The following is a 23,002-nucleotide window of genomic DNA, read 5'->3' on the forward strand; positions in this document are numbered from 1 at the left end:
AATTGGCATTGAAAGAACTGCACTAAGCTGGTTTAAATCCTATCTTTCAGATTGATCTCAGTTTGAACATGTTAACGATGAGTCCTCTGTGCACGCCAAAGTTAGTTACGGGGTTCCACAAGGTTCTGTGCTTGGACCAATTCTATTCACGTTATATATGCTTCATTTAGGCAATATCATTAGGAAACATTCCATAAACTTTCATTGTTATGCAGATGATACCCAGTTATATCTATCGATCAAGCCAAATGAAACTAATCATTTAGCTAAACTTCAAGCATAATTCAAGGACATAAAAACCTGGATTACCTGCAATTTTCTGATGTTAAAACTGAAGTTATGGTACTTGGCCCCAAACACCTCTGAGACACATTATCAAAAGACACAGTTACTCTAGATGGCATTGACCTGGCCTCCAGCACCCTCATAAGGAACCTTGGAGTTATCTTTGATCAGGATTTATCCTTGAACTCCCACATCAAACAAACTTCAAGGACTGCCTTCTTTCACCTACGTAACATTGCAAAAATCAGGCACATCCTGTCTCAAAATGATGCCGAAAGACTAGTCCATGCATTTTTTACTTCTAGGCTTTCAGCCTTCAGCCATCAAGCTCCTCTCCTGTGGAATCAGGTCCCAGTTTGGGTTCAGGTGGCAGACACCACCTCCACATTTAAGAGTAGGCTTAAGACTTTCCTATTTGATGAAGCTTATAGTTAGGGCTGGCTCAGGTGAGTCCTGAACCATCCCTTAGTTATGCTGATATAGGCCTAGACTGCTGGGAGACCTCCCATGATGCTCTCCTCCTCTCCATCTCCATCTGGAATTTTCATTGTGCTTCCCTTTCCCCCACCCCCCATCTCTCTCTCTCTCTCAACCCAACCAGCAGCGGCGGATGGCCACCCACCCTGAGTCTGGTTCTGTCCAAGGTTTCTGCCTCTTAAAGGCCACTGTCGCCAAGTGCTTGCTCATGGTGGGATTTGATGGGTCTCTGTAAATAATATTATAAAGAGTACGGTCTAGACCTGCTCAATAGGAAAAGTCGATTGAGATAACATCTGTTATGAATTGGCGCTATATGAATACAATTGAATTAAATAGTTCATCGAGCACACAAACCAAAATACTAGGCTAAGCTTTGGCTCACATTCAGTGCCTGCAGTTAACTTTATCATGATGATGCACTGTTTATCCCATTCAATTTCAACTTCAATGTCAATATGAGTTCCAATCATTCCTAAATCTGTCTGCTTGCAATGTTACCAGTCCTACCACTAGGCATCACTATGCACACTGACATGTTTGTGCCATCAATGAATAAAGATGAGTTACCAGCAAGTATGAGCAGCCATGTATAATGCTGTATGCCTTATCTTTAACATGGAATTCCTCTTTATATTGATGATCCTGTAATGTTTTGGTAAGTACTTATCAGTGGGCTACATATACTGTACATCACAATATTTCTTCAGAGGAAAAGAAAATTAGATTTTTTCTTTCTTTTTCTACCATCCCCTATTTCCTGGGGCTCATGGATGTTACAGATTAAATCAATTATCAGAATCAGAATCAGAAAGTAGGTTTACACATACAAGGAATTTGCTTTGGTATTTTGGTCCAAAACAATAAACATAGTAGAAATATAAGAAATATAGAGCAAGTACTGCAGGTCAAGAATCATAAACATAAAATATACAATTGACAATAAGATATTAAAGAATATTACAGAATATGTACAATACGACAGTTTGTGCAGGGGTGTGCAAAGTGCAAAATATTTACATGGTTATGTGGAAAAGTTTCCAGTATGAGTATACTGTACACTGTACATGACAGGCAGAGCACTGCTGTAGTCAACAATGTTATGCAGGGATTTTGTCTGAAATACTCTCAGCTCAATGTATACAGAACAAATTAATTTTAATCATGCATTAATGTAAAAGCAGGACTTTACATTTAATTTGTAGTTGGTCGAAGGAAGAACTATGATTAGTAAAATAGTGAGAAATGCTGTCACAAATATTCAGGGTCTGAAGTGACCCTGAATATCTTTTGTCCCACCAATAGTCCAGACATCAAAATATATAAATATAAAATACATTTTACAAATAAATTAACAATATTAAAATAATTAAAAGGAAAAGCAGCACATCCTCATATTTGTGAATCTGGAACCATTAAATGTTTTTACATGCTTGACCTCAGCAGCATTTGACACCATCGACCATGTTGTCCTTGACTAAAACAGTGGACAGGTATTACTGGAACTGCTCTGGACTGGTTTTCCTCATATTTAGCCAACAAAAATTATTTGTTTCTGCTGGTGAATTTACCTCACAAACAGACTAAACATGGAATACCAAAAGGATCATTATTGGGACCTGTTCTGTTTACCATGTAAATGTTACCCTTCTTGGGACAGATAATCCGTCATCACAACATCTACTTCCATAGCTACGCAGATGATAGACAGCTGTAAGCCTACCTGTCTTTTAAAACTTAAATTAACTTCACTACATACCTGCCTACATGACATAAAAAGCTGGATGTCCCAAAACTTCTTAAAATTTAACTCTGACAAGAGAAGTTCTCATCATCAGCCCTGAACACATCTCAAAACAAATACAGCCACTCCTTGGTGCCCTCAATCCAAACACAAAGCCAGATACAAATAATCTGGGTGTTATCCTGAATAGTAGCTTAAGTCTGGAGCAACATGTCAAGAAAGTAGCCCAGCTGTGTTTTTATTAACTGAGAAATATCTCCAAAATTAGATCTGTTCTGTCTTTCAGTAACACAGAGAAAATCATACATGCTCCTCCAACCTCTCGCCTCGATTATTGTAATGCCTTGTTTACTTGCTGTAACAATCGAGCTATGGATCAGCTTCAAACTGTTCAAAACTCAGCAGCTAGACTATTGACCAAAACAAAGCAATTCTCACACATCACACCATTATGGCCTCACTGCATTGGCTTCCAGTCTCTCTTATGGCCGTGGCACACCAATCAAACATTCTCCAACAAGCACAGATGTTTGTCTGGTTTTCTATGGCTTGTCTGTCTGTTTGGAATTGTTTGGAGATGTTTGGTCAGATTCAGCATGTTCAATTCCCATTTGTCCATGTTTGAAGTTTGGTCAGTTTTCAAACGGACAGTTACCCCGACAGTACACACATAGTAGGTTAGCTCTGATATAGACGTATAGACAAAATGCATACAAACTTTTAAATATGTGTCACCCATTTTAAAGTGTTTACATACATACAAGGCTCTGAATGATCTGGCGCCAGAGTAGCTCTACATAATTGAGCTCCTCACACCGTATCCAATCAGACCCCTTAGGCCTGCCAGTCTGGGTCTTCTATCTGTTCCACAGTCCAGGTTAAAAACAAAGGGTGATGAGCTTTTGCAGTACTGGGTCCTCAGCTGCGGAACAGCCTTCCGTTGAGCATCTGACTCTGTTGCTGCTCTTAAATCTCGTTTTAAAACTTACTTTTATTGAATGGCTTCTTCTAACAGATTATCAAAATAGTTGCCAATTGATAGTCTGTCATTCAATTATTCAATTAATTGACTAATAATTTCAGCCGTACTTTGGGTGTAAAAATCTTAATTTGTATAGTAACTAGTAACTAAAAATGTCAAATAATAAGTAAAAGCACTTCTGAATTGTAGTGGAGTAGAAGTAAATTTGTACTTCAGTGCAATACTTAAGTAAATATACTTAGTTACATTCCATCACTGGGTATATGTCTTTTGAAAAATGACTATAGCCACCTTATTGTGTATAATTTATTGGATAAGTATATTTTGGCTTTGGCAGCTGAAGAACAATATTCAAAATACTATAAGAGCCAAGTTGACTTTATTGAAGTAACATGATCAAGAACATGAACTGCATGTTTCTTTTCACAAATGGTTCTTATTTTCTGCTCTGAAAATTAAAAATGTTATTCTTTGCCAAAACTTGCTGAGTTTTTGTACACAAAAGACACGAGGCTCTCACCCTATGCTGACAGTGAACTCAAGAGCAAAACAGACTTCTTCATATTTTGGATTTGACTGATGTGCTTGCTAAATGAGCATCACCAGTTTCTCTTTTATTCCCCAGACAGTCTCACTTGTCACAGCAAGAAAAGCTCAGGTGGAACTAATATTAATAATTCATAATGCTATAAGTTGCACCAGTGAGTGACAAGTCAAAATGTCTGTTGCAAAAAGGGTCTGTTCAGCATTAATTTCACTACTGACCTGAAATGTGTATATATATATATATATACCTCTATATTGCCACTTTATGTTTGTTTGTCCAACTGTTTAAAGTGGCCATATTATGCTTTTTGGGATTTTCCCTGTCCTTTAGAGTGTTGTAGACCTTTTTTGTGTATTTAAAAGGTCTGCAAAGTTACAAAACCACAAACTTTACGCGAGTTACTGTCTCCCACAGAAAATACTGCTCCTCGTTTCTCACTCAATCTGTCTGTTTTTAAAACTAAGAGTATTTACTTTACCTGTTGCCTCTTATACCTGTTGTCTTCCTCTTTATTAGGGGCCAGACAGCTAGGCTGCCGGACCCTCTTGGAATTACTAATGTTATTATTGTTATTATTATTATTATTATCATCAGGGGCTAGGCTAGTGGTTGCATAAGTCTTAGTGTGAACCCACGTCCAATTTTCCTGTTTCTGTGGGTAGCTCAACGTGATCACGATGTGCCATTGGTGACAATGATTGTGCGTTCCATACCTGGGTGATGCACTATGATTATCTTATATCAGCAGTCATCAACCCTGATACTGCTATGCATGTTTTAGGTATCTCCCCATTCTAACACACCAGATTCTAATTATTAACTCATTATCCAGCCCTTGACAAGCTTCAGCTGCTTCCTCTCTATTCAGCTATTGTGCTGTGTGGATTAGAGAAGCGTGACTTCAAGGTTTAATAACTTTGGTCTAGGATGTTCTGCTGATGTCTTCTATTTTTCATCTCCTCAAAATGCCCGTCCCTGACTCACAGCTGCTCAGCAGCTATAATTTGTTTTGGCACTGCATGTAGGTCCACTGAAAGGTACTGAAAACCAGAATCAAATTCCTTACATGTAAAAACTTGTTTAAACTTAATTCACTTAATACATAAGATCTTGTCCCTGCATTGTAGCCAACAGAAATACAATAAACCCTATAAAATGTCTCCAAAGGGTGTCTTTGACAAATAAGTGGGCAATCGGACTGAAAATAGCCCTGGGTCAAAAAAAACAACAACAAGGAGCTACATTGTTGTGAGCATTTTGCTACAATTAATGATGAGAAGATGAAAAACATTGTGATCCATTAACAAAAGTAGACTCTTAACATTCAGACTAGATGCATTTTCTTTTCTTGTGAAATATATTTGCATTTATACTTACGTGTTCGACTCAATGACAACACTAGTGGCACTTAACATCAGCATGCTTACATGCTCACAATGACAATGCTAACACGTTGATGTTTAGCAGATATAAAACTGACCATGTTCACCATCTTAGTTTGGCGTGCCAGCATGCAAATATTTGCTAATTAGCACTAAACACAAAGTACAGCTGAGGCTGATCATAGGAATGTCATTTTTCCACAGATATTTGGTCATAAATTTTGACCTGGTGGTGGCGCTAGATGAATAGTCAAGGGATCACCAAAATAGCTACAATTCTTCCTGAGGGGACAATGAATGTCTTTCCAAATGTCATGACTGGCTCAGTTTTAATAAGCAACATTATCTTCTACCTGGATTCACTTTATCAATGGGTGTAATTCACCTGTTTCATTACAATTCACAAGGAGATCCAACTGTTGATAAGTGGGTGATGTCCATTTAATTTGATCACAACTGTTTTTTCCCTCTGCATTGCCCTCTGCTCTGGTATTCAGTTACCCAAGCTTTTACTTTTGATGATGCTGCAGGGCCACAAATTACAAGACAGAAGCTGTATTGGCTGTTTTCATTTCAATTCCCACTATTAACAGATGTCAGATGGTCCATTACCAAACACCTCCCCTGACAGATGGGTTGTTCTGGGAGAGGGCCCTGGCTGCAGTCCAAGGGAAGGCGGGGTTGGACGTCCAACCCCCCGGGACTACTTGGGTTCTGGAAATCATCTCTAAGGGATTTTATCAACCAATGATATAACTACATCAAAACATGCCCCCGCCCCAAAACAGAAAGAAAGCAGAGATGGTGTAATGCTTCCTCATAATTGCCTTTGATAATAAAATGAAAATGTATCCCTCTTCTTCTGACATTTCATTTGCATTGAGCAGTTCTCTGCTGATGAAGGAATGCTTTTTGATATGAACAATTTGTAAGGAACTTAACTTGCAAGATGTAACACAAAATTGCTTCTGTTTATTTAAGTCAGCTCCAGTGAATGTACAAAACCTTCTGATGTGAAATAAATAGTCTTTCTGGTTCTATTAAAAAACATTTTCAGATAATCATGCTGTGATAATCTTACCTTTGATACTTACATCTAATTTGGTTCAGTTGTCTTTGTCTTACAATAGTTTGTGAGCACTTTTTATGGTCTTGAAATAAGACAGTCGACTGCAAAGAGTTGTTTACTGAAATAATTGTGCTTTCTTCCATCTCTTTGACTCATAGTGGACAGCTGCTTGCCAGGAGAAAATTATTACTGAGCTGTGCCATTCAAGACCTGAACAACTGGATTATCCTCAGCTGAGTGCTCATATGTACTGTACCTTCTGTTCAGTCTCAAAGTACAGAGACAGCCAGGAAATGAATTGATTTGGTTGCACTGTGACTGTTCTCAGCCCATATTTATCAGAATAACTTCCTAATGCATATAGCCTCTATGTGTGGATCTACAAATGCCTGCATGTTATTAATATACTGTATACTTAACTCAGCTATCAGGCAGGTGGGATTACAGTATGTACACAGTATGTGACATCACTTAGTTGGACCGTTGCTTGTCTTTCCCTGTTCATTGGTTGTGAAGACAATAGAGGCCGAGCACACAGAAACAAAGAATTCTGAGAGCACTGAGGTGATGCAACCAGTAACCAAGTGCTGGATTTACTGTGGTTCTTGCAAAATGTATGTAGGTTAGTAACATGAAATATGAAAACTGAAAAACTTTTTTTGTTTTGTTTTTACAGACAATGAATGAGAAGGGTGAAATCTTTATTATAAGTTGTCCGAATATTGTATTTGTTAGTTGCATCCACAGGGTCGGGGGTTTTTATGAAAGACAAGACCAATGTTACTCTTGTGCTGTTAACAGAATGACCCACACTCTTATACTGTTTCTCATCAGTTAGATTTAAAATGTGTAAAGTCTCTAGTTTCTGTCTGTTTCTGAGAGTTTGCTGTCACCACAATACAATGGAGATGAAAGGAATTTTGACTTTGGTGCTCACAGGACTGAAAAGTTTGATTTAGACATGACTAAGAGTCGACAGTCATGCTAGCAGCTCTGTCAGGCTGTATGTATCCATTCTAGTGCTCAACACTGGAGCCCCCCAGGTCTGTGTGCGCAGCACCCTCCTGTTCACGCTGTACACCCGTGATTACAGGCCCCGACATGGAGACAACTCTGTTGTGAAGTTTGCGGATGACACCACCGTCATCAGCTGGATTACAAACAACAATGAGACTTCATATCGGGAGGAAATCAACAATCCTGCAGAGTGGTGCACAGAGAACAACCTACTGCTCAATGTCAGCAAAACCAAGGAGCTGAACGTTGATTTTAGGAAAAAGAAGGCAAAAACACACACTCCTGTCTACATCAGTGGAGTTGAGGTGGAGCAGGTGAACAGTTTTAGGTTCCTGGGAATCAGCATCACAGAGAACCTGACATGGTCCTCTCACATCTCCACCCTGGTCAATAAAGCTCAGACTGTATTTCTTAAGGAAACTTAAAAAGGCAAAATTCCTGTGCCAAGATCTTGTTAACTTTTACAGAGGAGCAATAGAAAGCATCCTGACTGAAACATCACAAACTGGCATGGGATGTTCAGGGCCCAGGACCAGAGGGCTGATTAAAACCACTCAGAAGATCTACAAAACAAAATCTCATTATACAACTCTATGTTGTAAAATGATCAATAAATCTATCTTGTATCTTGTATGTAGGCACAGTGGTGCTTGGAGCTAAATGCTAATGTAAACTGATAACATGCTCACAATGACAATGCTAATATGCTGATGTTCAGGGGGTAATGTTTCCCATGGACACCATCTTAGTTTAGCGTGATAGCATGCTAACATTTGCTAATACAGTTGAGGCTGACGGGAATGTCATTAGCTTTGCAGGTATTCAGTCAAACCAAAGTATTTGACAATTAAAAGTTTGATCTGATTGTGGCACTAGATGAAACATCAGGGGATCACCAAAGTTATTACAATTAATCTTGAGGGGGACATGAGAATGTGCCTACCACATTTCATGGAAATCCATCCAATAGTTGTTGAGACATTTCACCTAAAACCCCACATTTAAACTTCATAGTGGTGCAAAAGGGAAAAAATGCCACCATTAAGGTACATGTACAAAATTTAGCAGCAATGCATCCAGTAGATGTTGAAATATGGAAAGTGAATGATTAGTGGAAACTTTGTCCTGCTGGTGGTGCTAGATGTAAAGTTAGTAATGTCATTAGGAGAATTAAACCACTGTTAAATTTTAATTGGACTTAATGGCTAGTTTGTGAGAGTTTTTGACGCTGAAATTTTTCTTAATTGTTTTACAGCTGTTTCTATTGTAATGGTTGTGTATGGGAAAAGGTCTTTCTGGTACAAGCATGACATGTGACCTGCAATTTTGACTATGGTCACTACGCCAAAATTGCTACACAGCCTGGTGCTTTAAGGAGATTTTGATTAGGTTTAAGAAGCTAATCTCACCTATTCTGGAGTCATTAATAAATTTGAAGAGAGTGGAAGTGATGAAATTATTTATTTGCTCAATTGTTTCCACCAGGTGTGGTCTGTGGATTATAGCAATGTTTGAGCTTCATGTCACTCTCACATAGAGTAAATCTTAGGAATATACATTTGTTTGTATAAGCCAAGTCACCAACTGGTGAATCATCAGTAAAGTGGGAGGTAAAGTGGCAGAATGTTTACACAGTATTATGCCTGTCTTTACATGTATTTATTTATCTTTGTGCTGTCCTACATCAGATATTACAAGTGAACAACTAAACAGTGGGGAAGCATTGATGTGGTACCTGACATACAGTATCAGAAAAATATGTTTCCCCTTTCGAAACTTCACATAACGCTTACTAAAGTCATATGATGAAGCAGGGAAGCCAGAAAATGTTGATCAATTTTCGATTTTGATTTGTTAGCAGAACCCACATAATCATTTTCAAGATGTCTATGCTTCTTTATCATTTGTCATAGAGCTCATTATTTCCATGCAATGCTGTTTAGCAGTCAACTTAGAAGTCTCAGAGGCCACCAGCACAAAACAAACATTTAATATTGCCTTTGAATCTAATTATTGTATTATTTTATTGGCTGATGACGAAAAGGACACCACTGCTTTAGAGGGTAATTTAAAGTTAAATCCACCCATTGCTTGCCTGTAGATTATTGGTATAGCTCAAGATGTGGTCAATTACCATAATAAACAGAGGGTAATCATCTGGAAGGCTGGTTGTCATCTGTTAAAAGCCAAACGTATCAGCACAGACCATATGCATAGTTCTGTGCAAATCAAGTTGGTAACCTTCTCATCCTTGTTTATCTTTCAGTCAGAGGTGGTGTGTTTTGATGACGTCTGTTTGAATTTATGTTCAGAGGATAGGTGCAATAATAACCCACAAGGTCAATTAGAGATCTGAAGACAACAATTAGACCAGGATGTTACTCCACACCTATATATGAAAAAAATGTAGAAACTGTATTAATAATGTCTTGATACTCACTTCACTTTGTTTGACATGAAAATATAAAATACTTCTTACAGTTCTACTGCAGAGAATTGCTGTCCTTTATTTTGAGATCTCTGGTAATCTTCGAGGTTGTTTATGCAATGCCGTCATCCATTTCAACATATTATTTCACTCATGTATCATCGCTTAGAGGTAATTTCACTAAAAAGTGCTCTTCATCATCAGCTGTTCTTCTTGGTAGTTGACTACAAACAAATCAGTGAGTTAAGCTTTAGTCATTGTCCTGCTCCACCAGGGCACTGACTGAAAGAACATTCAGTTAAGGCTTGAGACTCAATAGATTAAACTTGAGCTTTTAACAACAGGAATGTGATACATAAGGTAGGTAGGTAGGTAGGTAGGTAGGTAGCTCGTTATTTATCCCAGAGGGGAAATTTCAGTCTCACAACAGCAGAGATATGTAGGAAAATTAATAATAAATAATGAATAGATAAGTAATACATTAAAATAGAGTAAAAATACTAAGAATACTTCTAAAAATATGTAAGATATATGTGCAATAGTATGCATAAATATAGTACAAAGTGTATAAAAACAGTGCAAATTGTGTCCACATGTATAGTCGGTACGGTAGTACAGTCCATGAAGGGTGACCATCCTGCCGTGGCCTCAGAAACTACAGAGTTGGATGAGACTGAAGTCATTACGGCAATTGTCACTGTGTTGCGCTCCTTCGAATACCTCGGTAAAGCTTGATCCACAAATGTACATAACAAATATACAGTATCTTACAGTTCTTTGCTGTAATACAGTTTATTAACCTGTATCAAAGCATGCTAATGGGTGAATATTTGTTTTCAATATAAAACAAAATCTTTATCATGTCATTCTTAATTGAAATTGTTTCTTCTTCTTTCTGTCTTCTTCTATTTTGTTAAACTACAGTAATGCTAGCAAATAAGATGTGTGGTGTGACATGGAATGCCAGATGACAACAAGAGCCTGTTTCAGCTGCTCAATTAATGTTTTTTAAATAACCTATTTTAATCAAGTTTAAGAAGCTTTTCTCACCTGGTCTGGAGTCTGGAATAAAATTGTAGTACAGGAGACCTGCAATGTAATGTTGTATTGACTAAGGCCAAACATATAGCCTAATTAATGAGATTATATTATGTAACCAGTAACAGTCATTATTTTGCAGTCCTTAAGTCTTACTATAAATAATACCTACAGCATAAGGACATGCAGAATACAATATCAAACGCAAAAACATCTTACCACACAAAAAGCTTACAGCAGGTTAGTGGCTGAAATGAGGTATTCAACAAGGTTAGTTTACTGCAGTGGAAAGTTTCGTGTGATGGAATGAATGAGCCATTGTGTCAGTGTTGAAAATAAATGATTCGTCGTCATAAATAACGATAAAGATTCAGAACAATATTATACTATTACTCTACAAATGGAAACGGTCTTAGTAAGCTCATACTAATAAAACAAAACGATTATTATTATAAGAGGCTCGCCAAGTCAAATGAACGTCACAAAGTCTGCATGAAAAGTCAGGCTGCTAAATCGAGCAATGAGTAATCGCTCATCTGCTATTCCTCGGCCCAACTGAGAGGAGCAAACTCCGACATGTGTGCATTTATACGCCATTAAAATGAACAGTTGTTTTATTTTCCCGGTACTTACCTGGATATAAACGTGAGGCCGGATTCGCGTGTGTTGTTTTTTTAGCGGCAGCTATCAACGGGAGGAAAATACGCTGTCACTTTAGTAGCTCGCTAGCTAGCCTTAGCTAATTGCTAATGTGGTGCTAACGGCTAACCATTTGGGTTCAGTTTGTTACTGAGGCGTTGCCGCAGTTTGTAAATGTATCTTTAAGATATCCGTTTACGTAAGAAGTGGCCATGTGTTGCTGCTAATATAATTGTTTGCTTAGTCGGGGACAAATGGCGCTGATAAATAAGTTTATATGTAGTTGTGAATGTTGACACTCCACAGTGTAGCTTGCCACCTGGTACTGTTTGCCATAGTTACCTGTGTGAACCCTGTTAGCCACGTAAACTGCTCCTGCTTGGTGTTGACGTAGCAGGAGCAGCTAGCTTGCATGTCCTGTCAAGCTAATGAATGTAAATAGTGGTTACCAAGTCAGTGACAGCCTGCCTAATAAACCAAGACATCCTGAAGACGAAGGACATGAACAATTGCGACTCAAAATGCTATAGCTGGACTTGAACGTGTTGGTTTCCTGGTCCTGTTGCATTGAGCGGATGATGAAGCGGGTCATCTGGCTGATATCAGGATTAAACAGAAGAATGATGAAGCTACTCTTTGCCCTCGCATTGATCGCCTACATTGCCTGTAAGTACACACATTTGTGTAACTGAATGTATCTCACTTGTTAAACTTTCATCATTACTGTGGCTGTTTATTTTCAACCATGACAACTAAACTGTAAACTCGTGTGAGTTGTTTAAGCTGACAAAACATACTGTTTGCTGGCCAAGCCCCCACATTGTACCTTGCAAGACTTGTTGGATATAATGTAAAAAAAACAAAAAAAACAAAAACAAAAAAAAAACAGTCATCCTGGATAAGTCACTGCTGAAACAGGCTCAACCTACAGTTTAAATGAGTTGTATTTCATGATGGTTTCAGGGCTGGGGTCCCATTTTCATTAAGGAGAGAGAGACAGTTTTATGTGGTGAAGTGGTAGAAGGATTTTGGATTTTTTATTTAGCCTACATCTACTAAATTCACTGTTTCCAGAAAGTGAAAGCAATGGGATTTAGTGTTGAGACAATTAAGTTGTTTAATGGATTAGTCATCAACAAAAAATGAATCACCAACAATTTTGATAATTGATTCATTGTTTATGTAATTTATCAACAAATAATAACAAACAATGTGAGCATTTGCAGCTTTACTCATAGATTTTCATCTTTTGGTATTAGACATGAAGTAAAATGGTCACACCACAATTACAGTGCTGGCCACTGGAATAAATTCCCAAACTCTACATTTTCCAAAAGTATCAAGAATGGGTGCAACTTACCAAAAGAAATTATTCAGGCAATCAAACAATGACCTTTTTAAAAAAGTTTGATTGGCTTGTATTGGCAGATATCTTAGTTTGGTCTGCATTGCTGAACAGAGTGGTTGTCTTGAGGATTGTGTTGTGGATGCACAATGAACATGGTGTCTGTAAAACCCATGATGTCATCTTTTGTGCCATATGGCAACAAAGCTTACACAATACATTTTACCATGTTGATTTATATTTGTGAAGCTAGTTTTATTTTATTCTTTTACTGAACATGGCAGCAATGGCAGGTATTTGAAAAGAAGCTGAGCTCATCTGTTCATTTTATTTGATTCTCATCATGGGTGATTATTTGATGTAATAATGCTTTGCATTATAAGGTTGAACTGACATTTTAACTGACAAGTGAGAATGATAAGTTGATAAGGGCTATAGTTAACAACGCCTATGCTAAGCCAAGGACAAGTCCAAGACCAAGCAAAGTCAAGTCTGAGTTAGGACCAAATACAAATGGACTTGAGACATCTTTCTGTCTTTTTCACAGGTACACAATCTGTGTCTGAAATCACTCCCTTTTTACTGTATAGTGCACTCTCAATTTACTGCTCACAATAGAGTAAACTATTGAGTGTCTATTTTATAGGGAGTAAGAAAGAGAACGCAGCCAGACTCTGTCTCCAAGCTGCTCTCATTTGTGCTCTTCGTTCTCTTTCTCTCTTTGGCTTTCATCTGGTGCGACTTCTACTCCAATTCTTCCATCTGTAAAGTTATGAATTATCTTCTGTATTCTGTATCGTAACTTACGTACGTACTTAAGTTAACTGACGTTACTAATGTACTTACCTACTGGCCAGTTAAGAGGAATGAGGAGTCAATAAAATAGGTTTTGCAAAAATTGTGAATCAGTGCAACCACGAGAGGTCCTTGAGCATACAGTCATAAATCTGCACAAAAAATATTAAGCTGATGGGTCCAGTAGTATGTGAGATTAGCCACAGACAGATGCGCACGCGCACACACACACACACACACACACACACACACACACACGCACACAAACGCGTGGTCCCTTCCAGTCTTACGCCTGGCGGAGATACAAATATTGGACATGGTCAAAACCAAGGCCAATAAAAGAGACCAATGCCAAAGATGAGACTGATGCTCCGGTGATTTAAAAGCACTTTGTTGATCTGTTGGTTAGTGGGAAGATTAATTAAATTAAATTGAATAAATAGGAAATACCCAAATTTGAGAGCCATGATATTACTTGTAGGGACCAGTATAAAATTAATAATAGTATCTTTATTTATATAGCATTTATCAAAGTTACAAAGTGCTTCACATAGCAAGCAAAGAACACATAAAACATAATCATAAAAACAAATAAAACACAGCAAAATAAAATATTAAATTAATCACAATAAATAATAAAAACTAGAATCCATTAAATTTAGGGAAGGCAGTGCGATAAAAGTACATTTTGAGCTTACATTTAAAAGAAGTCTGACGTATTTTCTCGGGCAGGGAGTTCCAGAGCTCTTATTTCAAAAGCTCTGCCCCCCTTAGTCTTCAGCAGAGTCTGAACACATAAAAGACCCCTGCCAGGGTGTACAAGCAGGGTCATACGGGGATAAAACATCTGAGATATACTGAGTCAGACCATTTAGTAACTTATAAGTAATTAAAAGCACCTTTAAAATCAATTCTAAAATGTACCGGAAGCCATGTAAAAAATGTCTATGATTTAGAGCTCATTGGTTTACAATTCACTTGTCAAACAGTACAGTTGTAGGACCCGAGAGAAAAGAAAATAACTGCTGCAGCTTCTTTTCTTTACTTGAGTTTTTTTACTTGAGTTTTTCTCTTTGGCTTTGTTAAACAGACTGGTATTGCTGAATATGACACTACACTGTACGTGCACTTTGCATTCATAATGCATTTTTGTAACAAGTTTTTTGTCTTCTCTCTTCCAGCTGTCTGGGGAACATATACGAACATGAGGTAAAGTAATTAATTTCTCTATTACCTAACTGCATTTAAATAAAATATTTGCCATACTCCATGATAACCAAACAACATTCTGGACAACATTTTACCTTTTTATATGATGATTTCATTTGATTTGTTTTACATCTGATTGATCTGACAAATAAACTACTCAAACAGCTCTTGAATGCAGTGTCAAATATATATGGGTGGAAAAATAATACATTTTTATATAATACTTGAATGGTTAAGTTTCAGTGCGCAAAAATGTTCAGAGGAGTCCCCAAGCTCTATGAAGTCATATTTTGTAGGAGGAGTGGGGAGTCTAATGATGAGTGTGGTCTTAATCAGCATGAGCCATTTTGCTCCTTGATGTTCCATAGTTTTACACATATAATTAACCAGTCTTGACAAGGGCATTTGGTGCTTGACGAAAAACTTTGGCTTTGCGATTCTGGAGAAATGCAATATACCATGACAAATTCCATGATATAGAGTGAACAACGACACAGCAAGTAATGTAACTAACGTTAGCTAGGTTGTGGGTTAGCAAACTGTCCCCACAGTTGCTGCTGCTAAGCTAACAGCCAGAGAGGACGAGGCGGTTTCCCAGAGCCAGCGCACCAGCTCCAGACAGCGATACTCACAACTCTCCTGCCACTATAGCAAACATCACAACAACAGCATATCTTGACAAACTAGAAAGCAAGCTGAATGTCCGTGGGCAAGTCATTTAACGTTACCTGACACACAAATCATGGCTGGAATAGTGTTGTGTGGCTCGGTCTGAGCCACTTTGTTTGTTTCCCATTTACAGAGCCAGGGCTGTGTACAAACACTCAGCGCAAACACAGAACAGACAGCTATTGGATTAGAATCGCATACCCCACCTTTTAACGTATTTGTTTTTTATAACACATTCTTCCGACTGTGCAAAATCAGGATATTATTGTTATGGATATTCTATGGTCATAAACTATGAAATATTAAATATAAAGTAATTTGACGCTCTATTATTTAATACAGTCATTTTATAGTTTGACCAAACCCATCCTATCCTTAGTGCTTGATTCTCAAATATATTTTGGGCTTTTTACACTGCATACTCCAGAGCTAAGGATAGCCCTGGGCTAAGAGTTGACCCCCTGTTCACACACATTGTTAGCCCAAGGCTATACGATTCACACTGCACTTTTACTTGCCCTGGGTTAAATGTCCGTTGGAAAACGCAACTAATGTTTACATTCTGTTTACTTTAGTCCAAGCTGTCAGCAGCAGACTTTACTATAATTAGGTAGTTGCATACATGAATATACATTATGAACACAACACAGCTTCTCTCTCAGTGGTAGAATAGACTAGAATGCCTTTATTGTCATTGCACAGCTGTACAACGAAATTTTGTGCATCCCCTGAGCAGTATACACAATATATAAAAACAAGACACAAGCCGCAGACAACATGTCACACACACATATGCACTGCATATTAAGGACTACACACATAAATAAATATAATATAAATGTAAAATCTTTTGTGTGTATTTGTGCTGTGGGTTGGTGCGCAGTCGGGGAGTGATGGGTCCCCAGCCTGACAGTCTGTGATCGATCTGTTAAAAAGTCCTTGATCCATCTGCATGTGTGCTGAGTGACACCCAGGCAGAACAGTTTGGTCACTATTCTGCTGGGGATGATCGTGTTGAACGCGGAGCTAAAATCCATGAACAACTTCCTCACGTATATCCCCAGGTGTTCCAAATGGGTCAGTACAATATGGAGAACTGTGTTTATGGCGTCTTCTGTTGTGTCTGTAGGCAAATTGGTGTTGGTCCAGGGTTGGTGGAAGTGAAGATTTTATGCGTCTTAGAACCAGCCTCTTAAAGCACTTAAACCACTTACAGTGGGGGTGAGAGCCACAGGTCTGAAGTCATTAAGCCTGCTGATTGCGGTTTTCTTTGGGACAGCCACAGTGGTGGCAGATTTGAAGCATTTGGGGACAGTACATTTTGAAAGGAAGAGGTTAAAGATGTTGCTGAACACCTCCGCCAGCTGATCAGCGCAGTCTCTGAGTGCTCTCCCTGGAATTCCATCCGGGCCGGTGCCTTTCACGTACGAGGTTGACACTGCGGAGCACTCTCCTGACATCCTCTGTGCTAACAGTAAGTGCCAGGCTGTTAGTGGTTGGTAGCAGTGCTGTCCCGGTCTCTGCTTCATTCACCTCAAAGCGATAATCGAAGTGGTTGAGTTCCTCTGCTAGCGAGTCACTGCTGCTGGTGGTTGGCTCTTTGCTGCCTTTGTAGTTTGTGAGGTGCTGAATACTTTGCCATGCATGCTGGTGGAGCTGTTGATCCTGTTCAAATATGACAGCTGCACTAACAATTTATTTATAACGTTCTAAAGATTGGCCAGACAGACGTGTAATTTCTCTCTCTCAATGTGAGAGGTAAACATAACATGTCAAAGCCACATATGTAAATAAATCCATCTGTTTTTTATATAATTAAACTAATAAGTGTTCTGTGTCTAAAGATCACAGTTCTAGCTTTTCTCTTTGCTTTGAAATGCTGTGAGAATTCATACAATGAGGTGATATATGGTAATGATGTGAGACCAGTAGGCGATATTATTAGCAAAACGGCCAAAATCCATCTCCCATGTTAAACTGCTCAAAAGATGCTCTGTGCTTTGTCTTGTAGTGGCGCTTCACATTGCTATTTTTAGTAATCGCCACTGTCTCTGACCATATGAGACATTTTGAACTGCCTGTGGGAAGATTGAACATGTAAAGGTCTTTTCACACAGGCAGCGATTGACATGCCTGGTAATTAATTTACAATGAGAGTTGCGCGGGCAGATAGGGAGGCGCGGGCAATCTGACCAGTGACCTGACAAGCGGGCACGATCCCATGAAACTGCCGCGGCCGTGCTTGTCGTGAATTGTCTAGAACTTGCCGTTTGTGAGTTCCCTGAAATATATAGGCCTGATAAACAGGAGGGCTTTCGCATGGTAGAAAATCAGCTCAAGACTGTATGTATCAGGTAACGCTATGCATAGTTTTAACTTAAGCTAAGCTTTAAAGAAAAAACTGTTGTACTGACAGGTATACAGTAGTGCACAGAAGCCATTTCCCTGGTTACCATACTTAGAGCGCCTGGCGTTTGCTTGCAGAGCGCTTGTTTGCCTGTATTCACATGAGGAGCGCAGGGCGATGCCACGTATCCAAGCGAGTACACAGGCGGAGTGTCACTTCCCGTGTGAAAAGACCTTAAGAGTGTGTCCATTCTGGATTAAAAGCTCTGTTTCCATTGTCTACTTTTCTCTTTTAAATTAACAGAGCTTGGAGCAAAAGTGCCCTTGAATGCTCAAACGTTTTTCTTTTTTTGCTGGTCTCACTTGTTATTTTTCCCCATCCCAACAGTGTGCTTCAAGTCAAGAGCTATTTTCTTTCATCATCTCACTGCTCCTTGTCTTTGTTTTTCTCTCATCATAGATCAATACAAGAACACGGAGAAATGAAGATTGAGCAGAGAATTGATGAAGTGAGTTCGACTCAGAAAGCTGTTTTTACCCTCTTGACGTGTTGTCCTTTACAGGTCAAGGAGCTCTGCTGTATGTTATCTGCTAGTATTTCTCTTTCTCATGCACATAATAATACGCATTTACTAGAATACACCCTTGTAAAAACATACATGTAAGGACATTCTATTGATTTACATTAATTCACAACCTCTACTTAGCCTAACCTTTTGATTGGGCTCAAATAATCCTGTGCAGCCTGGTCTGACTCTCTGTGGCTTCAATCAATTTTAGCCTAACCCAGACCAATCCCAATCCTGACAAAAAGCTGAATTTTTAAGATGGCCTTGTTACATGCTGTGGAAAATTCGACTTCACATGTTTTTATACCTTTGAGTTTCACTCTGCCAACATACATTAAACAAAGCACATATCAGGTCACTGCTAACAATAATGTCAAAGTTGTTCCATAAACGTCTAACTTTTCCCTTTTTTGAGAACAAAGTAAATGCTCCTGAACACGATTGGGATTTTTGGAACTCCTTAACGTTGAAAAAACTGTACCTCATCTCATCATTAGAAGAGATGTCTTTTAATACATGGACTAACAATAGACAGCAGCTAAATTAAAAGTCAGAAGTAAAATAGGCTTATATTCTCATATCTATCGAAATAAATACACAAAAGGCATATTTCTTTATTACCTCTGAGTACAACTCTTCAGTTATGTATTATAGGTGAATTATCCCTGAAATGTGAATGCTACAAAACTGATGGGGCCATGAAATGATTAAGAAGGTTACAATCAATGGCTTTTTATGCTGCACTAATTCTGCTACTGCCCATACTATGAGTTAAGCAATTGTCTTTTTAGGCTAATAATATAATTAGATAAACTGACAGTTGGCCACAATAGTCCTGAGAAAAATGTGGAAATGTGTGTGTGTTTTTTGTTCCTGAGAACACTGGGTATCTTTATTGACTGACAGATTCCCCACAGTTGAAGCATGTGTGCAGGACAGATGGCTATAGGCATGTTACAGGATTAACATGTTATTTTTTTCTATTGTGATGGGATCTTTCAACAAGTAAATTACTTACTTGACTTTCTTAATATAATGTTGATCGTGCAACCCCTATCCCTGACTTAATGCATAATGCTTGTTATTTGTGTATTACCCGCTTTTTTAGATTTTCTTTATTTGTTCATAGTTGAGCTTGATGTGAATGTTCCTGCAAACAGGAAACAGAACTTTACTTGCTGTTCCCTCAGTCTCAAATAGTATGTGTGTATATGTTTTAGGGTGCTTTCACACCTAACCTGTTTGGTTCGGTTAAAATTAACTCTGGTCTGTCTGCCCAGTTTGTACGGTTCATTTGGGCTTTTGTGAAAGCTGTCAATTGAACTCTGGTGTGGACCAAACAATTGAACCGAGACCGCTTGAAAAGGTGGGTCTCCGTCTGCTGTGAAGCGGACTCTGGTGCAAACTGTCCAATTTAAGAGTCACCTCAGTCTGTATAACTTAATGTTTACTCTTGGTTCATGTGTAAAAAGCCAGTGTGAACACAAACCAGACCAGAACTAAAATGCAACAATGTGTAATTTTTTCCCTTTGTCCGGACCAAATGAACCGAACTGCAGGTTTAAAAGGACCCTGCTAGTGAAGTATAATTGTACCAGTCATGTAACAATGGCATACATGCGACTCTCAACTCTCTTCTTGCGGCCATACAAAAAGTCATTCATCATAGTCCTGAAGGTTTTTTTTTGTTGTCCCACACATCAATGTTTTTAAATCTAAATCTTGGTTTTCTTGATGAAATAGTAGTTTATATCAAGAATGCCAGGTTTAACATCTGCGTTCCTCTACATAATTTAAAGGATGTCTATCTTACATCTATTCAGCATTCTATCAGCAAAGACTTAAATTGACTTAAATTAATTAATCCATTTCACGCTGCTTATCCTTATTTTCTATTATATTCTCATACTTCGGCCGGTATAATTGTGAAACAGGTATTAAATTGCATTCTATGCAGTATTAAAAAGGTTAAAAAGGTATCCTTTTCCCTTCATTGTTCATCCTACCTGCTTTCAGCAGTTCTGACTCCACTTCTATAGATGATACTTTGGCATTCCTTGCTGCTGTCATCTTAGTTAGTTAGTTAGTTCCCCCCCACCCCCACCATGAAATTCAAACGTTTGTGGTGAAGAGGTACGTTAATAAATAAACATGAAAATGGTATGAACTTAACCATACAGTTACATTAACATGCTGGTGTGGTAGCATGACAGACTGTAGGATAAATTTTATATTTACTAAGCATTGACTTGTGCTCTCATCTCACATGTCTCTCACTTCTCATCTCACTTTAGGCTGTGGCTCCTCTGAGAGAGAAGATTCGTGATCTGGAACAAAGGTGTGTAACCCTTGTTTTTTTTATGCACAAATGTGTAAGCCCATTTATTTATTATTCAAGAACTGGATTTACATTTAGCTCATACATATTGTTCTGTTTTGCCTCCTGATGTTCATCACTAAGGAGTTTGTCTTCTCTTTCCCAGTTTTTCTCAGAAATACCCACCTGTGAAATTCCTGTCAGAAAAGGATCGGAAAAGAATTTTGGTATGCAACATACACACAATTTAAATGACAGTCACATTTACAATAACTATTATACTGAGGTCATAACCCTGAGTTGAGCCACTTTGGCAGCAGTTTCTCTCATGCTATATGCAAATTCCAACAGACTTAGATTCTCTACGTAAGCATAAGAATTTGATTAGTGGAACATGTACAAGTGGCACACATCTTAAAATTAAGTGCTGCCTGAGCAGTTCTGGGCAAAAAGTCCTGCAGATGTCCTTGAAGACACTTCCAGCTGTTTTCACACAATTTTACACAACCTATTTTTAGCTACGCTAGCAATTTAGCTCTATGAATGGCAATGCTGGTTGGTCTGCCTGTCCACCACTTTGGCTCAAACTGAAATATCTCAACATTTTCTTGATGGATTGCACGCTCACACGCTAAACTTAGATGGTGAACATTGTAAGAATTACCTGCTAAACATCAGCATGTTAGCATCGTCATCATGAGCATGTTAGCATGCTGACGTTAGCATTCAGCTCAAATTACTGCCGTGCCTAAGTACAGTCAGAGAACCACTAGCATAACTGTAGACTCTTAATCTTGTTGTAGTTTTGGTCATCATTCCTATCAGAATAATAATAATATTGTACTCACCAAGTTATTTGCTGAGATCTGGGAAGACTGCAATGTTGCAAAAAAAAAATTAGAGGAGCCAAGAAACTCAAGCTGTCAGATGATTAGACAGGTAAGAAATAAACCCCCAGGTTAGCCAAACATATCTGGAATAGAAAATGAAGTGACACAGTAAAATTATTACCCAAACCTTCAAACTACCGAAACTACTGAAAACGAGAATGTCTGGTCAGATTCGTAATCTTGTTTACTTATTCTTTGAGCACATAGTCCCATATTTAAATGAACATTTTCCAGTGTGTAACATTTAGGAGGATATATTGGCAGAAATTGAATATAATGTTCATAGGTATGTTTTCATTAGTGTATAATCACCTGAAAATAAGAATTGTTGTGTGTGTTTATTAACTTAGAATAAGTCATTTATATCTACAGAGGGAGCGGGTCGCCTTCTATGTTGAACCGCCATATTTCTACAGTAGCCCAGAACGGACAAACCAAACACTGCTTTAGATAGGGCTGTTTGCATTTTTTGCTCTTTTTTTCTCTGCCACCGTAGTTTGGAAGGTGAGCGGTATTCAGTTGGTTGCAATCTGTAACTTCATCGCTAGATGCCACTAAATCCTACACACTGGTCCTTTAACATTTTAGAAGTTTGGCTTCTTTTGTTAAATGGAAAAAATAATTGTAGCAAAAGTTGTACTTTAAAGTAAAGTAAGTAACTATTCTTTGGTATTGTTAGACCGACCTTCCCAGTGGCCAAGACCATAAGTGAGGAGGCAGAGACATGAGATAAACCAAATCCCAGATGTGGGCATTTATTTACAGCTATGTACATGTGATCATGGCATACAGCACAAAATAGCAACAGTACTCCTCAGGACCAGCCACCATAACCAGAATACCTCCCGAGCTGGAACAAAGGGCAGCATTTTATACTACCCACCTTTGGGCGCTACCAAGAACAGGGGTACTCTAGGGTGCCCCATTTTCCTTACAACATCTACATTCGAAAAAACACACATATAGATAACAACAAAATACTCCCATTACATCAACTAACCCCTTTATACTTAACACATCTAAAAACCCCACAACAAACCTAGAAAACATAAGCCTGACATATACTCCCCACCTCCTACACAATCCTATCCAGTGGAACCCTCCCAGAACGATAAAGAGGCGCTTGTGTCCCCGGGGACTCGTTTAATCACGCACCCTAGAAGTCGGAGACAGGAGAGCACAGGTAAGTGTTTAGCATATGACATCACACTCACTATACTGTATTTATATCTCATGTTCAAAATAATTGCATGT

At 38.4% G+C, this 23,002-nt stretch overlaps 2 protein-coding genes across 4 annotated transcripts in view; both read left to right on the forward strand.

Annotated features, from left to right (window-relative positions):
* Positions 1-7,606, forward strand: part of st6gal2a (ST6 beta-galactosamide alpha-2,6-sialyltranferase 2a) — a 70,889-nt gene extending 63,283 nt beyond the window's left edge. Inside the window, exon 7 of the mRNA XM_044216727.1 lies at positions 6,645-7,606. Coding sequence (XP_044072662.1) covers positions 6,645-6,679 — 35 coding nt within the window. The 3' untranslated portion in view covers positions 6,680-7,606. The remainder of the gene's footprint in view (positions 1-6,644) is intronic.
* Positions 7,607-11,467: 3,861 nt separating this feature from the next.
* uxs1 (UDP-glucuronate decarboxylase 1) overlaps positions 11,468-23,002 on the forward strand; it is a 30,586-nt gene continuing 19,051 nt past the window's right edge. Inside the window, exons 1-5 of one of the 3 annotated variants that reach the window (XM_044215815.1) lie at positions 11,468-12,274; positions 14,930-14,957; positions 18,433-18,481; positions 20,836-20,879; positions 21,025-21,085. In XM_044215815.1, the coding sequence (XP_044071750.1) occupies positions 12,184-12,274; positions 14,930-14,957; positions 18,433-18,481; positions 20,836-20,879; positions 21,025-21,085 (273 nt within the window). In that variant the 5' untranslated portion in view covers positions 11,468-12,183. Of the gene's footprint in view, positions 12,275-14,929; positions 14,958-18,432; positions 18,482-20,835; positions 20,880-21,024; positions 21,086-22,841; positions 22,932-23,002 lie in introns of those variants that run through there. The other 2 variants (XM_044215814.1, XM_044215816.1) reach the window with 2 other exon arrangements.

This window comes from Siniperca chuatsi, linkage group LG12, assembly GCF_020085105.1.
Source record: "Siniperca chuatsi isolate FFG_IHB_CAS linkage group LG12, ASM2008510v1, whole genome shotgun sequence".
NCBI lineage: Eukaryota > Metazoa > Chordata > Actinopteri > Centrarchiformes > Sinipercidae > Siniperca > Siniperca chuatsi.